Source organism: Pagrus pagrus (genome assembly GCF_965226575.1).
Source record: "Pagrus pagrus genome assembly, chromosome: 4".
In the NCBI taxonomy this organism is placed as follows: Eukaryota; Metazoa; Chordata; class Actinopteri; order Spariformes; family Sparidae; genus Pagrus; species Pagrus pagrus.
The window spans coordinates 3,169,682-3,191,504 of NC_140188.1; the positions used below are offsets into that span (position 1 = coordinate 3,169,682).

Consider the following 21,823-nt stretch of genomic DNA (forward strand, 5'->3'; position numbering starts at 1 on the left):
GCACCGTGCGCTGTGATAGGCTCAGTTGGCTGTCAATCAATGTGTGCTTGAGTAACAGCCAATAGGAGAGCAGGAAACGTAAACAGACGTTACCTCGCTGTAAAAGTAGTTAACCAGGAATGTACACAAAACATCTGAGGCCATTTATATCGTGAGGAGCCTTTATTTTTATTTTTAAATATAAATGTATCTGGAGTAGAGTTGACTAGTTGATTCCTTTACTTTTGGACAAAAAAAACACTTAAAAAAATACCACATTGAAAAACATTTAGTTAAGTTTCACAAAAAGCTATAAGGAAGAAAAAAACAATTAGGCGAGTCAGAAATAAAGTGAGACCACTGAGGTTATGTTGAAGAGGTTTATTCAAAAATAAAACTGCCACTGTCTTACCATATAAGCCAGGAACAGAACAAAACTGTTAAAGCAGCCCTTACAGAAATCAAACTGAAGCACTGTTTATTTTAAAATCAGAGGTCACAGGAACAAAATCCAAAATCAACACGTGGAAAACTCTATTCAGCACACAGTGAAGCCGATCAGGTTTGTAAAAAGGGCAGTGCAGTACAGAAACAACAAACAGTAGGAATGTGACATATTTAAAAAGGCATGCAGGCCAGCAAATATCTCTTTATGCCATCATTAAACAGCAAATCAAATTGGAGAGCAATACAAAATAATACATTTTCAGATTCTCAATAGGGAAAAATATTTTAAGGGTCAGACATTTGAGCTTAGAGAATAAAAGTTCTTCAATGCAATGTCCTCCCCCTCAAGTACTGCACCACCTGGTCTGTCTTCTACTGCAATTTACTGTACCAACTGCCCAAATCACTGCTAAAAGTCCAACATTCGGTTTTACCTTAACATAGGAGCTGCTTCTTACACATGCTACACGACTTCTGAGAAGAGAGATAACCTATGCAGCAGCGGTGACAATTAAAACAATCTATCAAATGTAAACTGATTCATGTCTGCTTTACTGAATAGATCTGAGGCTGCAAAGACTACAATCCTGGGAAGAAAATCAAACTTAAAAAAACTGGGACTAGACAGACAAGTACAAAAACAGCTGCTGTAGGGCTGTAAAAGCAGACAGGGTGCAGGGGTTGAGGGTCTGTCTGTGGGGGAGAGCGGTAGGGGGGGGGGGGGACTAATAGTCTTCTTCACTCAGTCGTCCGCTGGCGTACCGCTTCGGTTTGGACTTGCTGAACGGGAACGACTGAAACAGAAACAGAGGGGTGTTAGCTCGCCACAGGGGAGGATGGAAGAATGATCAGAGAAATAAAATCCCACATCCCAACATCAACACAGTGCACAACTTGTTTTTCATGACTGGATGGGCGCTGATATTTAACTATCTGCAACCTCTTTGACAAAGGTTCATCTGAAGGGCCACAGATTATTTTGTATCTGCCTTTAAGCATTTTATTTGTCTAATGGTGTGTTCAGACCTAATGCAAAGCAAATTTCTGTTTCGCCCCAAACAGCCAGATTAGTTTAAGGTACGTTAGCTGTAAACTAGCAAGCAATGACAAGCGCAGTTTTTGTCTGAGCGTTTAAATTCAGTCCAGTCCTTCAATGAACTCTATTCACCAGTTTTCTCTCCTGTATTTTCTTAAAAGTACATTTCCCCTTTAATCCCAAAAGTGGTGTGACTATGGATGTTTAGTCTTCTGGTAGATTTGGCTCCGAATCCCAACTCCACCAGCGTCGCTCTGAGAAGAGACATGACCGTCCCTCTGTGCTCCGCCCACCCACCCCCACACAACAACTGGTGAAGCCATGACACGTGGAAACATTGTTGAAATTTATACATTTTAAATTTGCGTCATTAGGCCTGAATAGACGTGAATACAGCTCTCTTCAGGTCTTTGCATGGACTTTGAATGTAATCTAGACATGCAAAAAATTTGCTTTGCACTCCGTCTGAGGACACCATATAGTAATTACACTTGGTATTTCTGAGACATAACTCTAGGGTCTAAAGCTGAATACATAGTTGGACTCTCCAGGGCAAACACACCCTTTTAAATGAATCACTCAACTCCCTGACAGTTAGGATGGCTCCTGCTGAGGAGGAATTTACACTCATCCTTTGATATCTACAAACACAAAGGGAGGGGGGCAGCACAAACAGATGAAAACTGTTCTATATTATGAAAGCCGCCATTATTACTGGAGCTGGTGTACTAAAATAAATACTATAATGGTAAAGCTGCTTAAAATGGTAATGATGTTGCAACATGTATGGCACAGGAAGAAAAAACACCTGACAAAGCCTCTGCAGAGATATCAGCCCACTAATATTCATGTTGCCTTCCTCCCTTACACTCACTCAATCACCCAAACACTCACACATGCAACCACACACTTGTACTGAGCATGCTTGTTAAAATTCTCAACATTTAGCTCTATAATCCCCAGTTTTCCAGACTACATCAAGCCTCTGCATTTTCTTTCACCATGAACATGAGCTTGTCAGGGGGTTTGATTTTTTGTTACCTTTGGAGACAGTGGCAGAAACAACAAGTACAGAGAAGCGAAGGATGAAAGGACTGAAGGACGGATGACTACAACTTGGAGAGACACTGCGCTGGGAGGCTCTTGAAGACTGATCTCTCGTCAGCTCTCTTTCTCTCACTTTCAGAAGCTAAGACAGAGGCCGAAGAACTCTGGTAGGTAGGGGGTCTGGTAGGTAGGTAATGGATTTAAAAAGGTAGTGGTCGAACTCTGATCTGTGTGGGTCAGCCCTCTGGTAGATCTGAAGGCTGGCTGGCTGGCTGGCTCTAGTAGAACAACTCTATGTGTGCATGGGCTGATCTCGTCTGAGCGTGTGCGTCGGTTGAACAGACGGTCACCCATTCACTGTGGGGAGGGGTCGGTCGGTAGGTCGACCTCTTTCTCGCTGTCTAACACCAGATGCAGGCGAAGGCTGATCTCAGGTCAGCGCTTAGTCACCCTCCCGCAGGACGTACACACCGCCAGCTGGCAGACCCTGGGCCTGGGATCAGCTGCGGTGTCAGTGCAGTGCTCAGCTCCCACCACACGCTTTAAAGAAAATATGAAAAATAAACAAAACTGTGCTGCAAAGATTCTTAAGTCACACCAATGGTGTCGTTTTGTCTGATCTCAACCAATGATTATCTGAAGAGTTTGTCTGATCTAGCCAAATTCAGGATAGGGAATTCAAGTTTAAGAGAAAATTAAAAACATTAACAATTCTAAATCTTTACTTAACACTCAATGTCAATCCAATAAATGAAAATTTCTCTCTTCCGCTGTCAGCCTAAATTCATTTATTCAGAATAGAGCTACATGTAGGGTGGGTGAGATCACAGGAAGGCAGAGGATATAGGTGCCTCTGGCTAGTTTTAGCTGCTATGAGTCTGAACAGTTTACAGGCTGAGCGGAGACGGTCTCTCATGTGCTCTCTTTTCAAGACCAACTAGGACTTTGAAGAGTTTGAAAAGGGAGCACAAGAGAGAGGGTCTAATCTTTCACCTGATACTATATATCCCTACATGAGAGAGGGTCCAAGTCACTGTCTACCCCTCCCCCTCCACTGCTGGCCATCAGAGGAGGCAGAGGATGTGGCTGAAGATGTAGATCTCTCTATGTCGAAGGCGGTAGAGGGGTCTCGCCGGTCATCAGTCTCACCATCATGCGTAGGTTGTTCAGCGGCAGCATGATGATCCAGGGTGGAAGGAGGGTCTATTCAAATCATCCCCTGCCTAGGATGGAGCACCTAGCTCTGGCTAATGAGAAAAACATAACTGACCCTCTCTTGGAACGCTGTGACCTGAACTATGATCTCCAAAATCTATAAACTTATGTGTATCGTCCTACTGAGGTGTGGGTGTTACAAACATCTAGAAATGTCTTGGTAGAAACACTGACATCTGGCAGGACTAAGCTCTTTCTAAGCCCTAGAAATTTATTAGACAAACCTACACCCTGTTTCAGTGAATGAGATACATCTAGACTGAGGGTTTACCTGTTCCTCTTGTGGTTGGCAGACTTAGACCGTGAGCGGGATCGGGAGACAGAGCGGCCTCTGGGCACTGAGCCAGATCGAGACCGAGATCTGGAGCGACTGGAGGAAAGAGAAAAAAAAAGAACAAAATCCCCCCACAATAAACAATTGAAAGATACATGTAAAATTGTGCTTCTGAAGATATGCTGTAAATATCTTTGCAAACCTAAGCAGAGAAGGGCATTATGGGTCGTAAAGGAGCAGACGCACTGAATGTGTTCGCCAACATGCAGCCCACAGAATTATTATTCTAGCCCAAGGCTTAAGTCACTACCCAAAATGTGTATTTAAAGAGCTAAATGATACAGGGATTAACTGGATTATTGCCTTTTGTAACCATGAAAAAAAGAGTTGACAGCAAGCCAATCCCAATTATTTTCTGCCTGTCAACATCACAGAGCAAAATAATTTTACGTTGGATGTCTCAATGTGTTTTAGATACAAGCTGTTGAAAAACTGCAGTTCACACAGTTCGTACCTTCTCACTGGAGTCCTGGACTTGGAGCGTGCAGGGGAGCCAGACCTAACATCACAGGAAATATGTCAGGTTTAATTACAGCTATGACAGGAACGATGAACAGCTGAGGGCTGACGACCAGAGTGAGGCTGAGAACATCACTGTACATGTACTTAATTGATTCCTGAGGGAGGCAATACATCATCTCTCTCGCCCTGTCAGATTCTACTGCAGAACTGGAATAACAAGATCCTGATGAGGAGTGGCCAAACCGCAACGTTGCTAACAGTGCATAAAGCACAAGAATGAAGGAACCGTTAGTGATACTTCAACAAGCTGTTGTCTTACCTGCTCCTGCGTCTGGAATACGATGGAGATCTGCGACGGCTCCTGAGAAAGAACACAAGAGTCACAAAAAGGACAAACACAAGTCTTATCTGTTGGACTGGCTGACATATAATTTTATGTAAAAACAGCACTATAGAGGGATATATCTACTCTAATAAACAACCCACCAGAACAAGAATTTCCTGTTAATATGTCGTTGGGTGTGTCTGTGTGTCAATGTTGACGTACCTGCTGTGGCTACGGCTGCGTGAGCGAGAACGATAGCGGCGTCCGCGAGACCTGGACCTAGAGCGAGATCGGGACCTAGAGCGAGACCTGAAAGGAGAGAAAGACACGTTTTCCACCTTTTGTCTTTCTGCTTCGAAGGCAGATGAAGAACATCTACAGGCATGGAAAAAAGCATAATAGCAGCCATGCAAAGACAGACTATATTCCCTCACCTGCTGCCGCGACGACCTCCTCTCTTGCTGAAGCGGTAGCAGTCATAGGCATAGTGGCCCCGGTCCCCACACTGGTAACACCGGTCATTGGGGTCAAACTGGCGCCGGCTAGGGCGACCACGGCCCTTCCTGGAGAGGCCTGTTGACATCTCTACGCGAACACGGGAACCACAAAGAACCCTGAGGAGAAGACAAGTCAGCAAAGACAGCTGTAATTCCTGCAACGGTCTTCATGTACGCTGCAAGGATTTAAAAAGTGGGTCTTCTGGGATTAAAGAGCTAAACATAAGGGCAAAAAAATTGTTGTAGATAGGTTTGTAGATTACAAAATCAATTTGTGGGTAATTTTTGTTAAAGCTTGCTGAAATCTGACAGTAATATGTTACAACTCACTTTCCATCCATGCCTTTCACAGCATCTTCTGCATCTCTGGGATCCTCAAACTCCACAAAGGCAAACCCAGGAGGGTTCCTGGCCACCCAGACGCTCCTCAGTGGGCCGTAATAACTGAACGCTCGCTCCAGCTCCCCCTTGGCGGCACCATTGCCCAAGTCGCCCACGTACACTTTACAGTCAGTGGCCCGAGACGAACTACGGGACGAGTAGTATGACATCTCTTCTGACCTGTTGGGAGAACACATGCACACATTAGAAACAGAAAATACATCCGTACACACATACAGGGGATGTTATGTAAAAATGGCCCATAGTTAATTTAAATCTTAAGGTTATTTAATATCGCTGTTTAACAGAATTCAAGAGCAAAGACCTTAATTTTAAACAAAACAGACAAAATAAGGCTGAATCTAAAAGGGTAAATATACCCCTTGTGCATAACGTCCATTAGACTGGAGACTAAAATTACAAGAGGAATGTTATTAAATCTGGACGAAGCAATCAATTTGTTTCTCGTCTGGTTTTCACAGAATAAAGAGGATCTGACAGAAATTCCAGGACTACCTGTTTAATCTCCTCTTCCCTCCGCCATTTTTTTTTTTTTAAATGTACGATGCCATTTCTCCAAAGATACCTACAGTAAACTCAAGCACTCACATGAAGATCCACTGTAGCTGCTGATTTCAGATTTATTTCCAGGATATTATTCCTTCCAGTACTGTAAAGTAAGTCAAAGCTTGTAGTTAGACACAACACAGTCTCTGGAGCTGGTGGAGGTTCTGGAGGACCCCGGTGGATCAACAGCTCCAGAGCATCTCGTTAGCTAGCTCGTTAGCCGTTAGCTAAACAGGTGCAGCAGCGTCGCGGAGGTCCTGCAGCTCGTTAGCCCGCCAAACACTAGCTGCCTCCTCCGTCTCCCTCAGTCCAGCTCGTTTATGTCCTATTAACAGCGACCTTTCAAGCACAGAGCAGCTGTTTCGAGAACATTCACCACCACCACGACTGACTTACAATATTTGAGTTGTTCAAGTCGTAGGTACAGAACCGTTAGTGTCGTTATTTATTAACAGCACGTGTTGTCATCAACTAGCGGCACATCAGCAGTGTGTTACATCTGATCATCATGAGTAATATGTATGAAGGTTAATATCTACTGAGCAAACACTGCTGAAGAGTGGTTCGTCTTAATTAAACGACCAGCTCAGATCAGTCTATGTTACATAATTTACGCTACCTGCGGTCAAGAGGATCAGGGGGGGCGGCCATTTCTAACTCAACGCTACGCCTCCATTCAATAACAATTTTGTGAATTATTTCTCAGAGATAACAACTCAGAATCAAATACAGAACATGCGTTTGGTGTTTACATCCAACTGTACGTGGTTAAACCTGGGAATTAGCCGAAGGCCCTGCTCTCCGCCTGCTCATAAACAATGGCGCTTGCACGCGTTAGCTACCTTCTTCCGCTGCTCCGGTGATTTGTGTTTCAGCTCCGAGCACGGATGAGATCCGACCGTCTCCAGGACCGGCCTCAGCTGGGTTCGATCCGGTCACTGCTATTCTCGCAGAATTACTTATCTAGATAGACACTCTGGCGAATAGTAAAGAATCTCCCTCGGCTTGGCACAGGTTGACCCGGTTAGCCACCAGCACCGAAATCCAACCTCACGACCCAACACGTCACTTCCGCATCTGCGCACTGGGACTCAAATAGCGCAGCAGCAGCAGCAAGATGAGTTTCCGGTGAAGATGAAACTAAAAGACTCTTATTTTTCATTTCCAGCGTCTCTAGAGACAAATAACATTTATTATGATCCTCAGAAATAAAGAATACAATAGTGAAATCACTCCAATTCTTTTCTGGAATTAATTATATTTAGTATGTGAGTTTATTTATTTATTTATTTATTCTGTCTTTTGTGTTTTCTTTGTTTTGTTTAATACAACATTTACATTTACACTGTAATTCAATTGTCAATCTTGTATAATAGTAAGATGTTTATATTTGTTTTCTCTTATACTCAGATTGTGAATGACATTTTCAATAGAATTAATAACAAAAATTAGATGAAATTCAATTTAAATATTTTTCCTGTAGCCACAGCTAGAAACAACAACACCACATTCTCCAATGAGAATAAACTAGATATTCATATTAATTATCTGTATGAATGTACCATTTATTATTAAATAGTATGAATCAATGCACCATGTAATGGATCCCCACAAAAAAATAAGGGTCAGTGCACACATTATAGTGTACTGTCACTTACAGTAAATACTTCTAATGCACAGGGTGATCAAGCTGAGACAGTCAGTGATCTCTGAAGGGCAGTAACCAGCTTCAGGGCTTCAGTTATTTGATAACAAAATGTACATTAATACAGATAATCAGTATCACTCCTGCATTTTCTCCATTGATGAATGTGGACTTGTTGTTTCTAAACGTGACGACCACAATCTAATTTAAAATGATCGTTTCATGATTATTTTTAATTCATTTGAGACTGTGTAAGTTTAAAAGTACCCTTAAAACATGTATGAAATTTCCCTAAAAGTTCTTGCTTGGTTATATTTTTTTGCAATGTTCTGTGTAACACAGAGTTCACATGAGGTATAATGTTTCTCGTAGTGACTCAGCTCTGTACTTCTGTAAAACCAATATTTTACATGAAAAACTGCAAATCTGAACATGCTCACTATTCAGAACTGATTGAAATAATTGTTCATCACTTGTTAAATGAGACATTCGTACAACAACTTACATTGTATTCTTGTGCAAATTTGAATTATATTGTTCTAGATGGTTTTGGAAATTATTTTGCTATAACGCATCGATGAAACACAGAGATATCTACAAATAGAGGACCTGCTCCCTCTGTAAAACACAACAGTTCTTAGTTCCAGGTGATTATACACTAATGAAAACATAATCATTTATATTATTATCCTACACTCCGGACCTTGAAGGTCGATGTCCTGATCTTTGTTTTTACTTTGGATCCTTCTCAAACTCCTGCTCATTCAAAGTAACCACCTGCGAGTCCAATGTGCTATTTATTGTGCTTTTCCTTTTTTTTTTGGCCTTCATGGCTTTATTGACAGGACAGCTCACAGAGGTGACAAGCTCCAAGCTCCTGCTGCAGCGAGGACAGGGCCTCTGTGCATGGGATGTGCGCTCAACAGCTGAGCTACTGTACTTCTTCAAAAAGTTGCCTCTTAGACTGCAGAGTTATTATTTACCTGCAAAATGCCTCAATGGTCTGTGGTCTCATACTCCATCCATGTTGGGTTTGACCGCTGTTTGCTCATTCAGAGATAAAATAAAGACTCAGACACGTTTCTCCTTGAAAATAAATAAACTATATTCCAATAAGGTCAACTTCACTTGATCAAAGACCTTCATTTTCTTTCGGTAACACATTACACCTCATGCCGTTTTCTCAAAAACAAATTGCCATTTTTTTTTTCTAAGAATTTTTTTTTCTGCATTTCATAAAAAAACTTAAATATCATCTTCAGTTAATAATTTATTACAGTATTGAATAAATGTATATGTCTATCACAAGATATTGTAGTAACTCAGTCATTATTTCCCTACAAAGGTTCAGGCAGAGAGAGACACTTTCATCATCACAGGAACAAAACGTCACAGAGAGACACATTGAAGAGCAAGACCGGGGAGGCAGCTAATGGGAGGAGGAGAAAGAAGAAGAAGAGCAAGAAGAAGAAGAAGAAGAAGAAGAAGTAGAAGAAGAAGAACACTTACACAGACACAGAAATATCGTACACCAACAAACAAAAGGGTGAGCTGGGATGTAGCTCGTTGCAGACGTGACACAACAGAGCACGCTCTCTTTTCACAGCTTCTGAAGGTAACTAAACAAATAAGCAGTACACACTGAATCCATGAATGCTGTGTGTGTGTGTGTGTGTGTGTGTGTGTCTTCAGTATCAGTATGGAGTCGTGGTTGTGTCTGTGTGAGCCACTTGCTTATTTTATTTCACAGAGAGCCTCTGATGTTTGGGATTTCGAACTGTGGGGAGTCAACCTGATAAAATATGGCGTCCATCACAGTAGACCATGCTGCTAACACATGTACACGGGGATTCATCATGCATCTGCAGAGGAACACGGAGGGGAAGCAAACACAGACACACACGGGGGGAGGGAGGGAGGGAGGGGCGGGTGAGGAGGAGAGGCTGGATGGGGGGAGGCATCACATCTAGCTACAGAACAGCAAAGGCCGAAGCCAGACAGTTAGTACAGAAGTTCATGGAAACATGGAACATTGTCCGGACATTGTAGACAGTTCTGTTTGCGGGCGTTGAGCCACATCTGCTGGGACGACGCTGGGCATGCTGGGTACATAATCCGAGCTGATCCATCCTGTACCCGCTGGTGCTGATCATTTTTTACCCAGTCAGAGATTACACAAGAGTTCAGTAGACCTGTGTGTGTGTGTTTTGTGTGTGTGTGTGTGATGTGTAATCTTGGTCCCACCTGGTGTGTTGTGAGTCGACTTAACAGTTAAACTTCTGTTATAACCTCACACACCACCGACCCGCCTCACGGCCACCATTAATATCTACATATTAGCTCAAGACCACCCGAGACTGACAATTATACTGGCAATGTTCCTCACTGTTTCGTCATGTAAACATGCTACTTACACTCAAAAACTCCTCCTTCAAGAGAAACCGAATGAAGAAATGTACGTTGGCAGAGGGTTACAACAAACACTGGAGCAGAAAAAGGTGTGAGCCGACCTCTCGTCGAAGCTTCTAAAGAAATCAGGTGTGTTTTGCTTCTTTTCTGTTCTGTATTGCACATTGAAACCACACTCCTTGAACTAAACTCCTCGCTGCTCGCCTCAAGGACCTGCGGCACAGCTTATCCATAGATAAATAATCCTCTTGTAAATAAATAAATATCTAAATAAATCATCTTATGAGAAGAAATATACATAAGTAACACAGACAACAAACGAGTCAGCAGACGACGTGCTTCGGTAAATCAGATGGTGGTTATGTTGGGTTATGATACACTACGCTGTTCGAGCAGTTTTCGAAGGGGAGCGTCCTCACTGTGGAAAATATATCAAAATCTAATCCGCTAAATTTAATCTACAGCTACCAACTCTACTGATACTGTTTCTAAACATCGTTTAGAAGTACAAAAAAATCTACCTCGGCTATATCTGCAAGGAAAAGATACAAAATCGCTTTTAGAAAGTTTACAAAGTATAGTTAGAGACGGGTTAACTAATCCAATCTATCTGATATCACCATGTTGATAACAAATTCCACTTGTATAGCACTTATCAGAGTACAATGTCCTCACAGATATATATATATATATATTTAATGTGACTGATATTAGGCAGTGAATATTATTAACGTTGACTGTGATCATAAACTTTTTATCATGTAGAAAAGGATGCTGGACTCTTGATGCTTCTAAGCTCGGCTAAATGTTAAGTGGACAGTTCACCACCCAAATCAAAAACACATACTCTTCCTCTCACCTGTAGTGTTATTTATTGAGTTTTGGAGATATCAGCTGTAGATGATCTGTCTTCTCTACTGAACAATGGAACTAGATGAAACTCGGCTTGTGGCCATAATGCCAAAAAAACAGTCATGACTCGGTACGATAATCCACAGACCTTGTTGTGAGCATGTAACGTATCACAGTGCAGAAGGAAATGTTCATCCACTCACGGTGTGAGAGGCTGGAGACATTAATGAGCTGTGACGTTGGGCTCGCTCAGTGGTGATGGATGTGATACAGCTGTTGGGTGTAGTTTGATAGAAAGAAAGTAGTTCCTACTACGCCTGTCTCCATATTACTACACAAGTATCATGGCCTAAAGAAGTCATGATAACAACATCGTTGTGATAAAAATGTAATGTTATCTGTCAAATTCATTCCTAATATTCAACTTCATTCACTTTTTTGGCAAATAAATTAGTTTGTAACCACAACTGTACAAAATGAACAATTACACTTCATTAATTTTGATGTTTTATGGCGGGTGGCAACAGTGTTAACGTTAATCACTGCTACCTACTATGACAAAGCGAAGACCGACATTACATATGTGTATTTTTAACATGATATCAATGTTTCATTTTTAGATATCATGGTTATCGTCACTACCGGTATATCGCAACACCCCTAGTTCCTGCATGAAACTGGTCACAACAAGGTCTGTGGATTAAGAAAGAAACTCAACACGTTTCATCCGTTTCACGTGGAGCCAACATCCTGTCCGACACATGGATTAAGGCAACAAATGTTTTTTAAATGACTAAAACATGGCGTTGAAACGTAGTTGTTTAATAAAGTTCAGTGGATTATGTTGAGTAACTGGGCCGTGATTTCTGGAAAGAGACGTTGATGTTGTAATGGAGTGAAGGCAGACAGCTCCACAGCTGATATCTCCAAAACAATCTAGATAAACAGCACTACGGCTAAGAGGAAAAGTGGGTATTGTTGATTTGGCTGCAGACTGTCCCTTTAACTCTATCATCATACTACGCTGTTTCACACTGCTCGCTACATTTGCTGTGACATTTCTTCACGCGCTGATGTTTCAGCTTCACGACTTCCTCAGTGTTGGAAGTCTTTAAACCTGAAACGTCTGTGTGTGAACGTCACAGCCAGTCAGAGGTTGTCTGCTGCAGTTCGATGTTCTCACTGGTCTGCAGCTCTCTAGTTTTGGTTTAGTAGTTTCAGTAGCTTGTGAACATTTTTACTTCGTGTTCCAACTCTGCCATGCAATACTGAGCAGCACATACATGCCGTGAAGGGCAGAGTTTTCCACTGAACGCCATGAAACTACGGTACTGTGACTGTGATTTAACCCGATAATGACACTGCTGCTCCTCTACAGAGTTCCTGCCAGCTGTCTGCAAAGCCCAGCGCTGTCGGCTGTTGGCCTGCAGACTGTAAACACAGCCTGGAGAACATAGACCTTAGTTATTTTAAACAATGTGCAGACTTTCCGTTAAAAAAATGGGAAGTCATTTTTTTTTAGCATGTCTGGTGCTTATATTGTGCTCTAAGCACAGACGATCACTTCTAGAAACACGATGTGGTGTTTCCACCTGGATCCAGTGTTACATTAGAACTGCAGACAGCTCATAGTTTCCTCCTATTGCACACCACCAGTTTGTTTAACTACAGAATAAAGAAAAACACAGCACAGTGTGTTTTAGTTACATGAGATAAAGTGCAGCCTGCACAGTTTGTACAGCTGAAAGCGTCAATACTAGAGTTTTACTTGAGACTTTGTTCTTAAGGCATCGTACAGGTGCTGTCTTGAAGCGTCGGTGTGGTTTAGACGAGCATCCTGCATCCTAATTAATGTGCAGATTAAGATCTTGTGTGTCCTAATCAAAATGCAGAAAGTTTTGTTAATTTTTCTAAATGATTTAAACAGAATTTTCTGTCTTTGAAAGTGAACTAACACTGTAAACTGTCTTCTTCATCCGTCCATGCATGTTTGTCTGACCGTGCTGCTGCTGCCACTAACAGTAATGGATTAGTCTGTCAGGATACATGCCACAGTAATGGATTAGTCTTGTCACTACCCACAATGACACAGCTATGACTGAGTGTCTGCACTCAGATCTCAGTCCTTGTGTTTGGATTACACTTCACACAGCGGGTGAGTGTGAACACACATTTGGTCCTTCTGAGGAGGAAAATGTCCTTTTTGTTCCTCCGCTGGATCAAACACGTCTCCTCCGTCCTGTCTGCTGTACGCAGGAAGATTTCACATCCAGAACCGGCTGAGTTCACTGAGCAGATGCACATATGCAGGGATGTAATTTACAGGTGGATTTTCCCTTTAACGTAGTTTATATGTGGTTTATGTGCAGATGTTTCTGGCTATACATGCAGAAATAATCCCTCAGTGTGATATACAAAGCTCTGTCAGAGGGGACTCTGGGGAGATATGGCTCTTTAAAAACTTCTCTCCTCTTTTATTTTCACCTGCCGTTCGCTCATTTGTTTGGTCAGCTGAGACTTTAGTCGTCACTTTTCTAATGTTTGGGAATCTGTTCCAGTCTTTGCCTGAATTTTGAAGCTTTTCTGGCAGAAGAAGCATAAACAAACTGCAGTAATTTGACTTTCTGTGGGGATCATTTTTTTCCACCCTCTCTGACTTTGTAGGCGTCCTCGTCTGCCTACTGAAAACACTTCACTCTATGTACACTGGATTTGACTATTTACAGCGCGTGTGGAGAACCGCCTTCTATACAGTGTGTTAGACAAGCTTCACCACCTGATGAGAACCTCCTGGAGTAAACAAACTTCATGTAATTGTTATTGTAAACATTCCACTCTTTTTTTCACACAGGGCTCCACCTCGTTGTGAAGAAACATGAAGCTGAACCAGAGGAGAGGTGGCAGGGACAAACAAAGATGTTCCTTGGATCGATGTTGTCCAGCGTGCACAGGTTTCTGTTGCTTCCTCCTCTCTATCAGTGGATGTGATGTCACAGGACAGCTCCTCCAATCAAATCCCAACCCACCTGACTTTAAATCAACTCCAGCGGCGGACCCGACCCTCTTTTCAAAGATAACAACTTCTCAATCACTTTCTGTCTCTCTCCGTCTTCTCTCTGCTAACTCTGCTGAAATAAACCTTTTGTATTCACATCTCTCGCCCCTCACAAACACTTCCTCTTGCCCTTCATCATGTCTGTAACTGTGCGTGTCTGTTTATGGTCTGTTTCCACATGCGTACATATAAAGTGTGTGTGTGTGAACATGTATCTGAAGTATATTTAGCATCCCTGCATCGAAGACCAGGACACCTCCAGGCTGCAGCGGATGCTTGAAAAGATGAATCTTGTTTCATGTCAAACTGTGGGCCGAATGGACTTAGTGTCAAAGTATATGTGTGTGTTGCTGTGCAGTATTCTTCCACAGCCTTCGTCATCTCCCGTTTTAAAAGCCGGTGATGTGGCAGTAGGCCTCCAGGCTGGAGAAGAGGATGTAGAGGAACCACAGACCCAGGAACAGCAGGGTGGTGAGGAGGCGGGAGACCCTAGGCCCGCCGAGCTCTCCGCCAATGGAGGGCCGGCGTCTGAACAGGAGCACGGCCATGGCGATGAAAGCAAAGATGGTGAAGAGTGTGACGGAGAAGGCCAGCGAGCCCGGGTCCACCTTGAACTCCTCTCCCTTTACTCTCCAGTAGATGGCGGCCACCGACCACGCCACGCCGATCCCCAGGAACACGTTCACAGCGTTGCTGCCGGTCACGTTACCAACGGACGCATCGGCGTGCTGGTCCTGCATGGCGGCTACTTTACTGGCAAAAGTGTCTGGGATGAGAGAAAGAGAGAGAGAGAGTAAATCATCTTCACACAACCAGAGGAAGCTTCACTGTCAGGGATGGATTCAGTCTTAAATCAGCTAAATTCAGGACTGCATGCCAAAAATCACTGACATGAGCAGTGAAGCAGAGCACCTTGACCCGAGCTGTCAGGGGCCCTGGGCCAGAGCGTCTATTCAAAGTGACCCTGAATATTTATTTTCAAAAGTCAAGCATACGACTACAAAAGACACAAAAGTACTACAAAGAGACACAAAAGTACCACAAAGAGAAAAAAGGTATCATTCAAAAACTGAAAGAGACAAAGAGACAGGGGGACGACTACAGAGACAGACACCCTTTGTCTCTTTGAGGTTTGTGTGCTCTGGCAACACGTCTGTTGTCTCATGATGGCTTCATGCTCGCAGTCACGCAGATGTGAAAACTACAGCTTGAAAAGGATTGACACTAAAAACACATCTGGTGAAACTTTCCTCTGCACATCCTTTCACACTTCAGAAGAGCGTCAGATGCAGAGCAGACGTCACACTGACACTTTTGCAGGAACAAGTCTCGGGTCTGCAGGAACTCTGATGTGACCAGATGTTCTCACCTGAGCTTAAACTGGCCCAACAAGAGATACTGCGGCAGGTTGAACAGCAGGTAGGTCCACGTCTGTTTGCTTACAGGGTATTTGAGGATTCCTCCTTCACACCCTCACATGTTGTTCACCAGAGAAACTTCTTCTCGTGTTAATGTTCAATTAAATCTGAGTGAATGGATTCTGAATATCTTGACAAACAGGTTCCAGTCTGCCAGCGTTGAAGGTGTGTATCCTCGGGGTTTGTTCTTTCTGTGTGATTTATTCTCCTGAATGCTTAAATTGGATTAATGAAAGATTGGATTTGTGATTATCGGGCTTATCAGGACAAGACTTCACTCACCTGGAATAGAAGTTCCCAGAGCCACGAACACCACGGCGGTCACGGTGTCCCGCAGCCCCACGGTGCAGCCGAAGTGCGACGCCAGATCTCCGATGACGGCGGTGAGGAGGCCGATGACGCTGATGGAGACTAAGAAACAGGCCCAGCCGTTCCAGTACTCTGTGGGCGGGACGCAGGCGAACAGAACCTTCCAGAAGACGGTGACGAAATGCATGACGTAGTCGTAACAAGACGGAAGGCGCTCCTCGCGACCCTCCTCATCGTCATCGCCGTCACCTGAGGGGAGAGAAACAGGAGGACCATCAGACGACATCATAAGTTCAAGAGTTACATTTAGAGGTGTCACGAGTTTGACTTAAACATCTTTGTCTCAGTGCTGACGGCCATGACACTGTTCCACCATGAAGTCTTGATTTTTAAACATTAACAGATCATCATTGAAACATTTTCCTTCATTCTTATCTCATCTTATCCTATCTTTGTCCTCCAGGCCTTTAAAAAACAACGTGTGTGTCAATATGCTGTCAGAAAGAAGAGAGAGCAGGAAACCACAGCTGGTACCGGAGTGTCGACACTGCAGACTGAGCGATGGCAATAAAGTTTGAGTCTATTATACTGAAGACACAAGACAGAGCTGTGTGTCACCCTCCAGTCACCCGTCAGTATGAAGTATACACCTGTGCCTTCTCCACAGACACTTTCCACATCGTCTCTGCTGCTTTGTGCCTTTGTTTTTCAGCCTCCTCTACCAGAACCAGAACCAGAACCAGAACCAGAACTCTAATCTGCAGTTCAATGTTTGTCCTTGTTGCCTCACACTCAATAATTTCTGCCTGTAGTGGACTGCTTCGTCCACTAGATGGTGACGTTGAATAACAAATACCCAGCTTAAAACCCATCGTGGACTTCTGGACCGGATCTTGGTGCATAATTGATATTCTCTAATTCTGTGACATAACGTGATTCACATGTTGTTTGTTTGAGCTACATGAGCGGAGCGGTTTGTGAAACTGAGTCAGTACGATGACATTCACCGAAAGACTGAAGTCCTTTACAACCACTTTATGAGCTTTATGGACTCAAAGGACAAATATACACCAAGTTACACGAGGCTCGGGTGGTTTGTTGCCCTTCAGCGAGTCATAATCTCTGGTTGTTATTTATTATTGGACTGCTGTACATTCAGGGGCGTGGGCTCGGTGTCAGAGGTGGAGGGATCACAATGTTTATACCTGAAACTTGATGATATAATGTCGATGTGCATCCTCGAACACTAGCATTTCTTTAGGTTGACATTGACTGAAAAACGAAGCTTGAGCAGTGTCTGTAAGTTTTCCTTGAACAACCTTTACCTCATGTTTCCTCCAAAAACCCTTCAGTAATTAACTAAACTTCTCAGAGAGGTGACAGACACAGCAGACCTTTCTGCTCTTCACCTCTCAGAGTAAAGACACGTCTGGAGCTCAGACAGTTGATGTAAACTGGTATTTATTTAATTAACTTCATGTTCTCATCTTCAAAAACAATTTTTTTAGCATTTTAATTAGGAGAGCTGAAGTTCAGTGTGAACCAAGAGACCTGGTTCAACACCGGTCCAGACAACTTAACAACTTCCATATAAATTAGTGGAAGCTACAGTTTACACTGCACTAACAACAATCCTGCAAAGTATGTCACACTGTGAGGAGAGTTTAAGGCCTCGTTTCAGATCCAATCAGGCACTGTGGTGATTAGCGCCGGGTCGTGCTGCAGAATGGGACGACACAACTGGGAACGAATCATCGTTAAGTCTGCCTGCAGAGCGCCTGGTTTCCAGCTCCCGGCCCGCGGCGAGGGAGCAACAAATCTTCCAGAGAGTCTTTTTCCATCCACAACAAGTTTGCAGAGTATTTTCCCCTCAGCAACTCCAACCAACACTGTCTGGATGGATAAATAACTCTGCAGGTAAGAGGAAACATCTGGGGATTTTGTAATTTGGGGTGAACTGACCCTTTATAAGTAATTTGTGAAAGTTAATTACACTAACAGCAGTTGTTGTGAGTGTCTCCTCGTGACAGCTGTTTGTTTACTCCACTAATATGTCTACTCACACACACACACTCACACACACACACGCAGAGCTCACCTGCACTGACAGTGACCGCCTCCACAAACTGCTCCCTCCAGGAGTGCGTGCCGATCACCAGCGCCAAGTTGGTTTTCTTAATGAGCTTGTCGACGGTGCTCTGCCAATCAGAAGCACACAACACACTTCATTAGCAGCCAATTAGAGCACAGAGGACAGGTAGACAGAGTCGCTCAGGTGGGACGGAGCTCGTTAGCCACCATCAGACTGGTTTCCTGTGGAGGAATCTGGAAAACTCACCAAAATCTGAGGTTAGAGATAAAATCTGTAATATTTCTGCATTTAAACTCTGCTCTGTTACCAGCAACGACAGCATCAGCAGTATGTTGCCAGGTGTTTATATTTCCGTCACGTTTTGTCAGCATGATAGCGTCACAACGGTGAAAGATGAAACATGAAGCTTTACAGGTGTGTAGCTGAGATCGTAATGAAGGTGGAGGTCGAAGTCGGGTGTGGTCTCATGTAATAATGGGTCAGAAAGTGAACATGGTGATGGATGTCTGGCTGCTGTTTAGGAGTGTCGACAAGACAGCAGTTAAACATCTGGAGGGTCAAGGATTGCAATGACCGTCTGTTATCACTGAGTGGACGAGGTCACACAGCCTGTGGTATAAAACAGGATCTCAAACCTTTTCTGCAGGTAGATAACGATATTTCACACCTACACGCACCGATCACCTCTTTTGCTTGCAAACTCCTGCAGAAATTATTTTAAGCATTGTAATTAACACAGAACGGTAACTTCAGTGTGACGTCTCACTGGATCAAACTAAGTAACGCACGAGTCACCTTCACAGAGGAGGCATTAAAAGTGTGTCAGCGTTCACAACAATGTCAACTCGCTGGGAACAAACAGACACCTGAACATTTTCTCTGCAAGGAATAATTTATAGTGCTGTTCTGGCGAGGCCGAGGGCGAGATATACCTCGTCTTATTTACTCGTCTTTGTTTAGGCCGTTGTCACATTTAAAGTAGATTCATCATCTGCTTCATGTTTACCTGGGACAGTTAATGATGACCTATACGGTATCATTGTATTTCTAGGAGCAGAGACATCTTTTCTGTTTGCTGTGATGTTTGTTCAGGAGGCATCAAGCAGAATACATAATAAAGGCCTCAGAGACCGCCACCAGGCGAATGTTCAGGAACTATGTGTGTCAGACTGTTTGTTATCACTACACTGTGAACTATATTGTGATTATGGACATACAGGCAACAACACAATAGATTTAATAATAGATAAAGCTAACAGTGTAAGTAACCCAACACACAAACAGGGAGGTTTTCTTCCCCTCGTGTTACACCTGCTCTCTGCAGCCGGCCTGATTTTCTGCTTCATTTGCAGAGGATTTGATTTCCCGACCGTCGAGAAGCCTGCGATCATTTTCAGTACGATAAAGCTCCGGTTGTGTTGGACTCGTGTTTAAGCTGCTTCAGTAAAGACAACAGGGTCTTTACATCGGTAATAAAAACATCTGTTTGTCTGCAGCTGCACTGAAGGAAAAACTTCACACATCGTTGCTCTCCTACTCATTTATTCGCTCACACAGAGCCTCACATCGATCTCCTGTGTGCTAAATGCCAATCACACTGAATCACATTATATACCAAGACTTTGTCCTCACTAACCACAAATCATATCAGACAGGACCCATTATCTTCATGTCCAACAGAGTCAGCTGACTTTGTACTCAAACACAGGGTGAGAATATTGACTTTCAGTGGACTGAGTTTGGAGTGACGGGCTCTCATTTATCTGTTTTGTTGATGTTTGTTTGGTTCTCATTTCTCCCCTCCTGTAATGAATTCGATCCACGTGTCTGTTGGTTATTAACTGGCTGAAAGTGAGGCGATGTTTGATTTGTTGTCTTGAATTAATTTAGGGAAAGTCTAAGAGAGCACAAGAAGGCTCTCACACACCAAATTCATATTTTCACACATATTTAAACTGACAATAGACACTTTTTTGCTTTAGCTTCTCAGTCCGGAGTAAATACTGATGTCACAGTGTTAAAAATCACTTTCACTCTGCTTTTAGCCCGCCGGGCTCCATTTCTCCCAGAAAACGAAGGACGAATCACAGCACAAAGGAAGCGCGTCTGCCGTTGTGCAACCAAAACACAAAGAGGCACTGGTTCCCCCGGTCCATATCCTCAGGTACCGGAGAACCATGGCTGCAGCTACCATCGAGGACACTGAGGTCATGTCCTCCGTCAGTCCTGAGTCCAGACGTAATACATTTAATTTGATCCGTTTAACCCAAAAAATAAACAAAGAATTGATAAGTGTTAATTTAACGGTTGAGAAAATTCTCTTATGTCGTATAATTAATTAAAATTAATCGGAAAAACCAACAGGATTATTTGAAAATGCATTGTCACAATGCTGGAAATAGTTTTTATTCTTAGCTGGCAAAAATTAAATGTTTGTAAAATACAAAGAAAATGACACAAAGATATGTTGGGAAATAAAAGGTGCAGAAAATACTGGAAACTGGAAGGTTACAGGAATAAATACACTGATTTTAAAAATCCAATTAATAAAAGAATTAAGACTTTTTGTCTGTAAGATGGAAACTTTACTCTGCAGCAGAAGAAAACCTGCTGACGGAGGAGGCAAAGAAGGTGAATAGAAACCGAAGGTAAGCAAGAGTGAGCGGACGGCGTTCACTCGACGGAGAGCGCTCAGCTGTTGATATGTGTCTCCTCGCACCACTGGGACTTTCTACGAGCTCAGTAAGAAACAAAACCTGCCGACTTATTAATACAACCGAATGTTTAACTCAGGGTGGATCAGGGATTCAAGTCAAACGGGGATTGTGAAGGTTGTCTTTGCGACATCGGCACCCAAAGTGACACCACAGGGGAGCCTCGTCTGTTCCTGCTCTCATGCAGCTTAAACTAAAGGCTGCTTACTGCGAGAAACACACAAGACAAGACTCTGGTGTTATTTACTGTGTGTTGGAGTGAATTTAATGATTTCTGGGCTTTTAAAACTTGTGAACCACTCGCTGCTTTAATTACATACATGAGTGCTGACGATAAGAATGGGTTCAATCCTCTATGCTGCATTTCACACAGACTCCGGGCTGTAAAACACGACTTCTCCCAACACTGCATCCGATTTAGTTCACAGGAAGTCGACCACACGTGAAGGAACTGAAACGTTTCCTCAATCAGGAATCCATCATTTTAATTTTCTTAAGAGTAATTAAAACAGATGGATCGGCAGCGCAGCATCCTTCTGTGTGTCGGACGATTAGTGAATTGAGATTTGTTGCTTTTTACCAGTAAAGAAAATAATGTACACATTAAAATATTTGGATTTTCTGGCAGTCCGCTTCCTCTCGTGTTGCTCAGATGAAACTCGGCCTGAAGTGCAGATGTGCAGCAGCTCGTGTCTGCCATGAGAGTTTGAGTTTCCGCATGCCTCGAGCTCGCTGCTGTATCGAGGGGCAACTCCTGCATTTTCAATAATTCAAAACCCGTATTAGACCGGCCCGCTGAGAGGGTTATGACCCCGGTTCACTGGTGTGAAGGAGAGAGTGAAAGTGGATTATATAACACAGAGCAGAAATGCATCCTTCTGCCCAGTACTCCAAGTATCAAGAGTCCACATTCATGTTCTGGTTTTTGGGCTTCGGGAGAGAAATGTTTAATATTCCTCGAAGTCTCACATTAAGGAAGTTATTCCCACAGCTCTGCTGCTTCTTTAGTTTTTATTATCTTCAACTGCAATAAAATGAT

At 43.1% G+C, this 21,823-nt stretch overlaps 2 protein-coding genes across 10 annotated transcripts in view; both read right to left on the reverse strand.

The window, feature by feature from the left end:
• Positions 1–345: 345 nt before the first annotated feature.
• Positions 346–7,365, reverse strand: srsf7a (serine and arginine rich splicing factor 7a). Of its 7 annotated transcripts, none has more exons than XR_014622473.1 (10): positions 7,133–7,365; positions 6,333–6,393; positions 5,673–5,903; positions 5,280–5,459; positions 5,068–5,154; positions 4,840–4,881; positions 4,513–4,557; positions 3,996–4,085; positions 2,504–3,049; positions 346–1,220 (listed from the first exon to the last, which is right to left on the reverse strand). XR_014622473.1 is itself a non-coding variant. In XM_084351155.1 (9 exons), coding segments are annotated over exons 2-9 (729 nt in total). In that variant the 5' UTR covers positions 6,335–6,393; positions 7,133–7,365; the 3' UTR covers positions 346–1,168. The 7 variants fall into 7 exon arrangements, 4 of the variants coding, with proteins under 4 accessions (XP_084207281.1, XP_084207280.1, XP_084207279.1 ...); XR_014622474.1 differs by having other exon boundaries at positions 3,996–4,094; XR_014622472.1 differs by lacking the exon at positions 6,333–6,393 and having other exon boundaries at positions 3,996–4,094.
• A 1,650-nt stretch (positions 7,366–9,015) lies between these two features.
• slc8a2b (solute carrier family 8 member 2b) overlaps positions 9,016–21,823 on the reverse strand; it is a 143,809-nt gene continuing 131,001 nt past the window's right edge. For all 3 annotated transcript variants that reach the window (XM_084350050.1, XM_084350049.1, XM_084350051.1), the window contains 3 exons: positions 18,077–18,176; positions 15,952–16,227; positions 9,016–15,017 (listed from right to left, as the gene is read on the reverse strand). In XM_084350050.1, the coding sequence (XP_084206176.1) occupies positions 14,641–15,017; positions 15,952–16,227; positions 18,077–18,176 (753 nt within the window). In that variant the 3' untranslated portion in view covers positions 9,016–14,640. The remainder of the gene's footprint in view (positions 15,018–15,951; positions 16,228–18,076; positions 18,177–21,823) is intronic.

Coding starts and splice junctions, on each gene's coding strand:
- srsf7a (XM_084351153.1), bottom strand. Junction 4,095..4,512: donor TCCAGGACTCCAGTGAGAAG/GTACGAACTGTG, acceptor TCTTTCCTCCAG/TCGCTCCAGATCTCGGTCTC. Junction 3,050..3,995: donor GCCAACCACAAGAGGAACAG/GTAAACCCTCAG, acceptor TTTTCTTTAAAG/CGTGTGGTGGGAGCTGAGCA.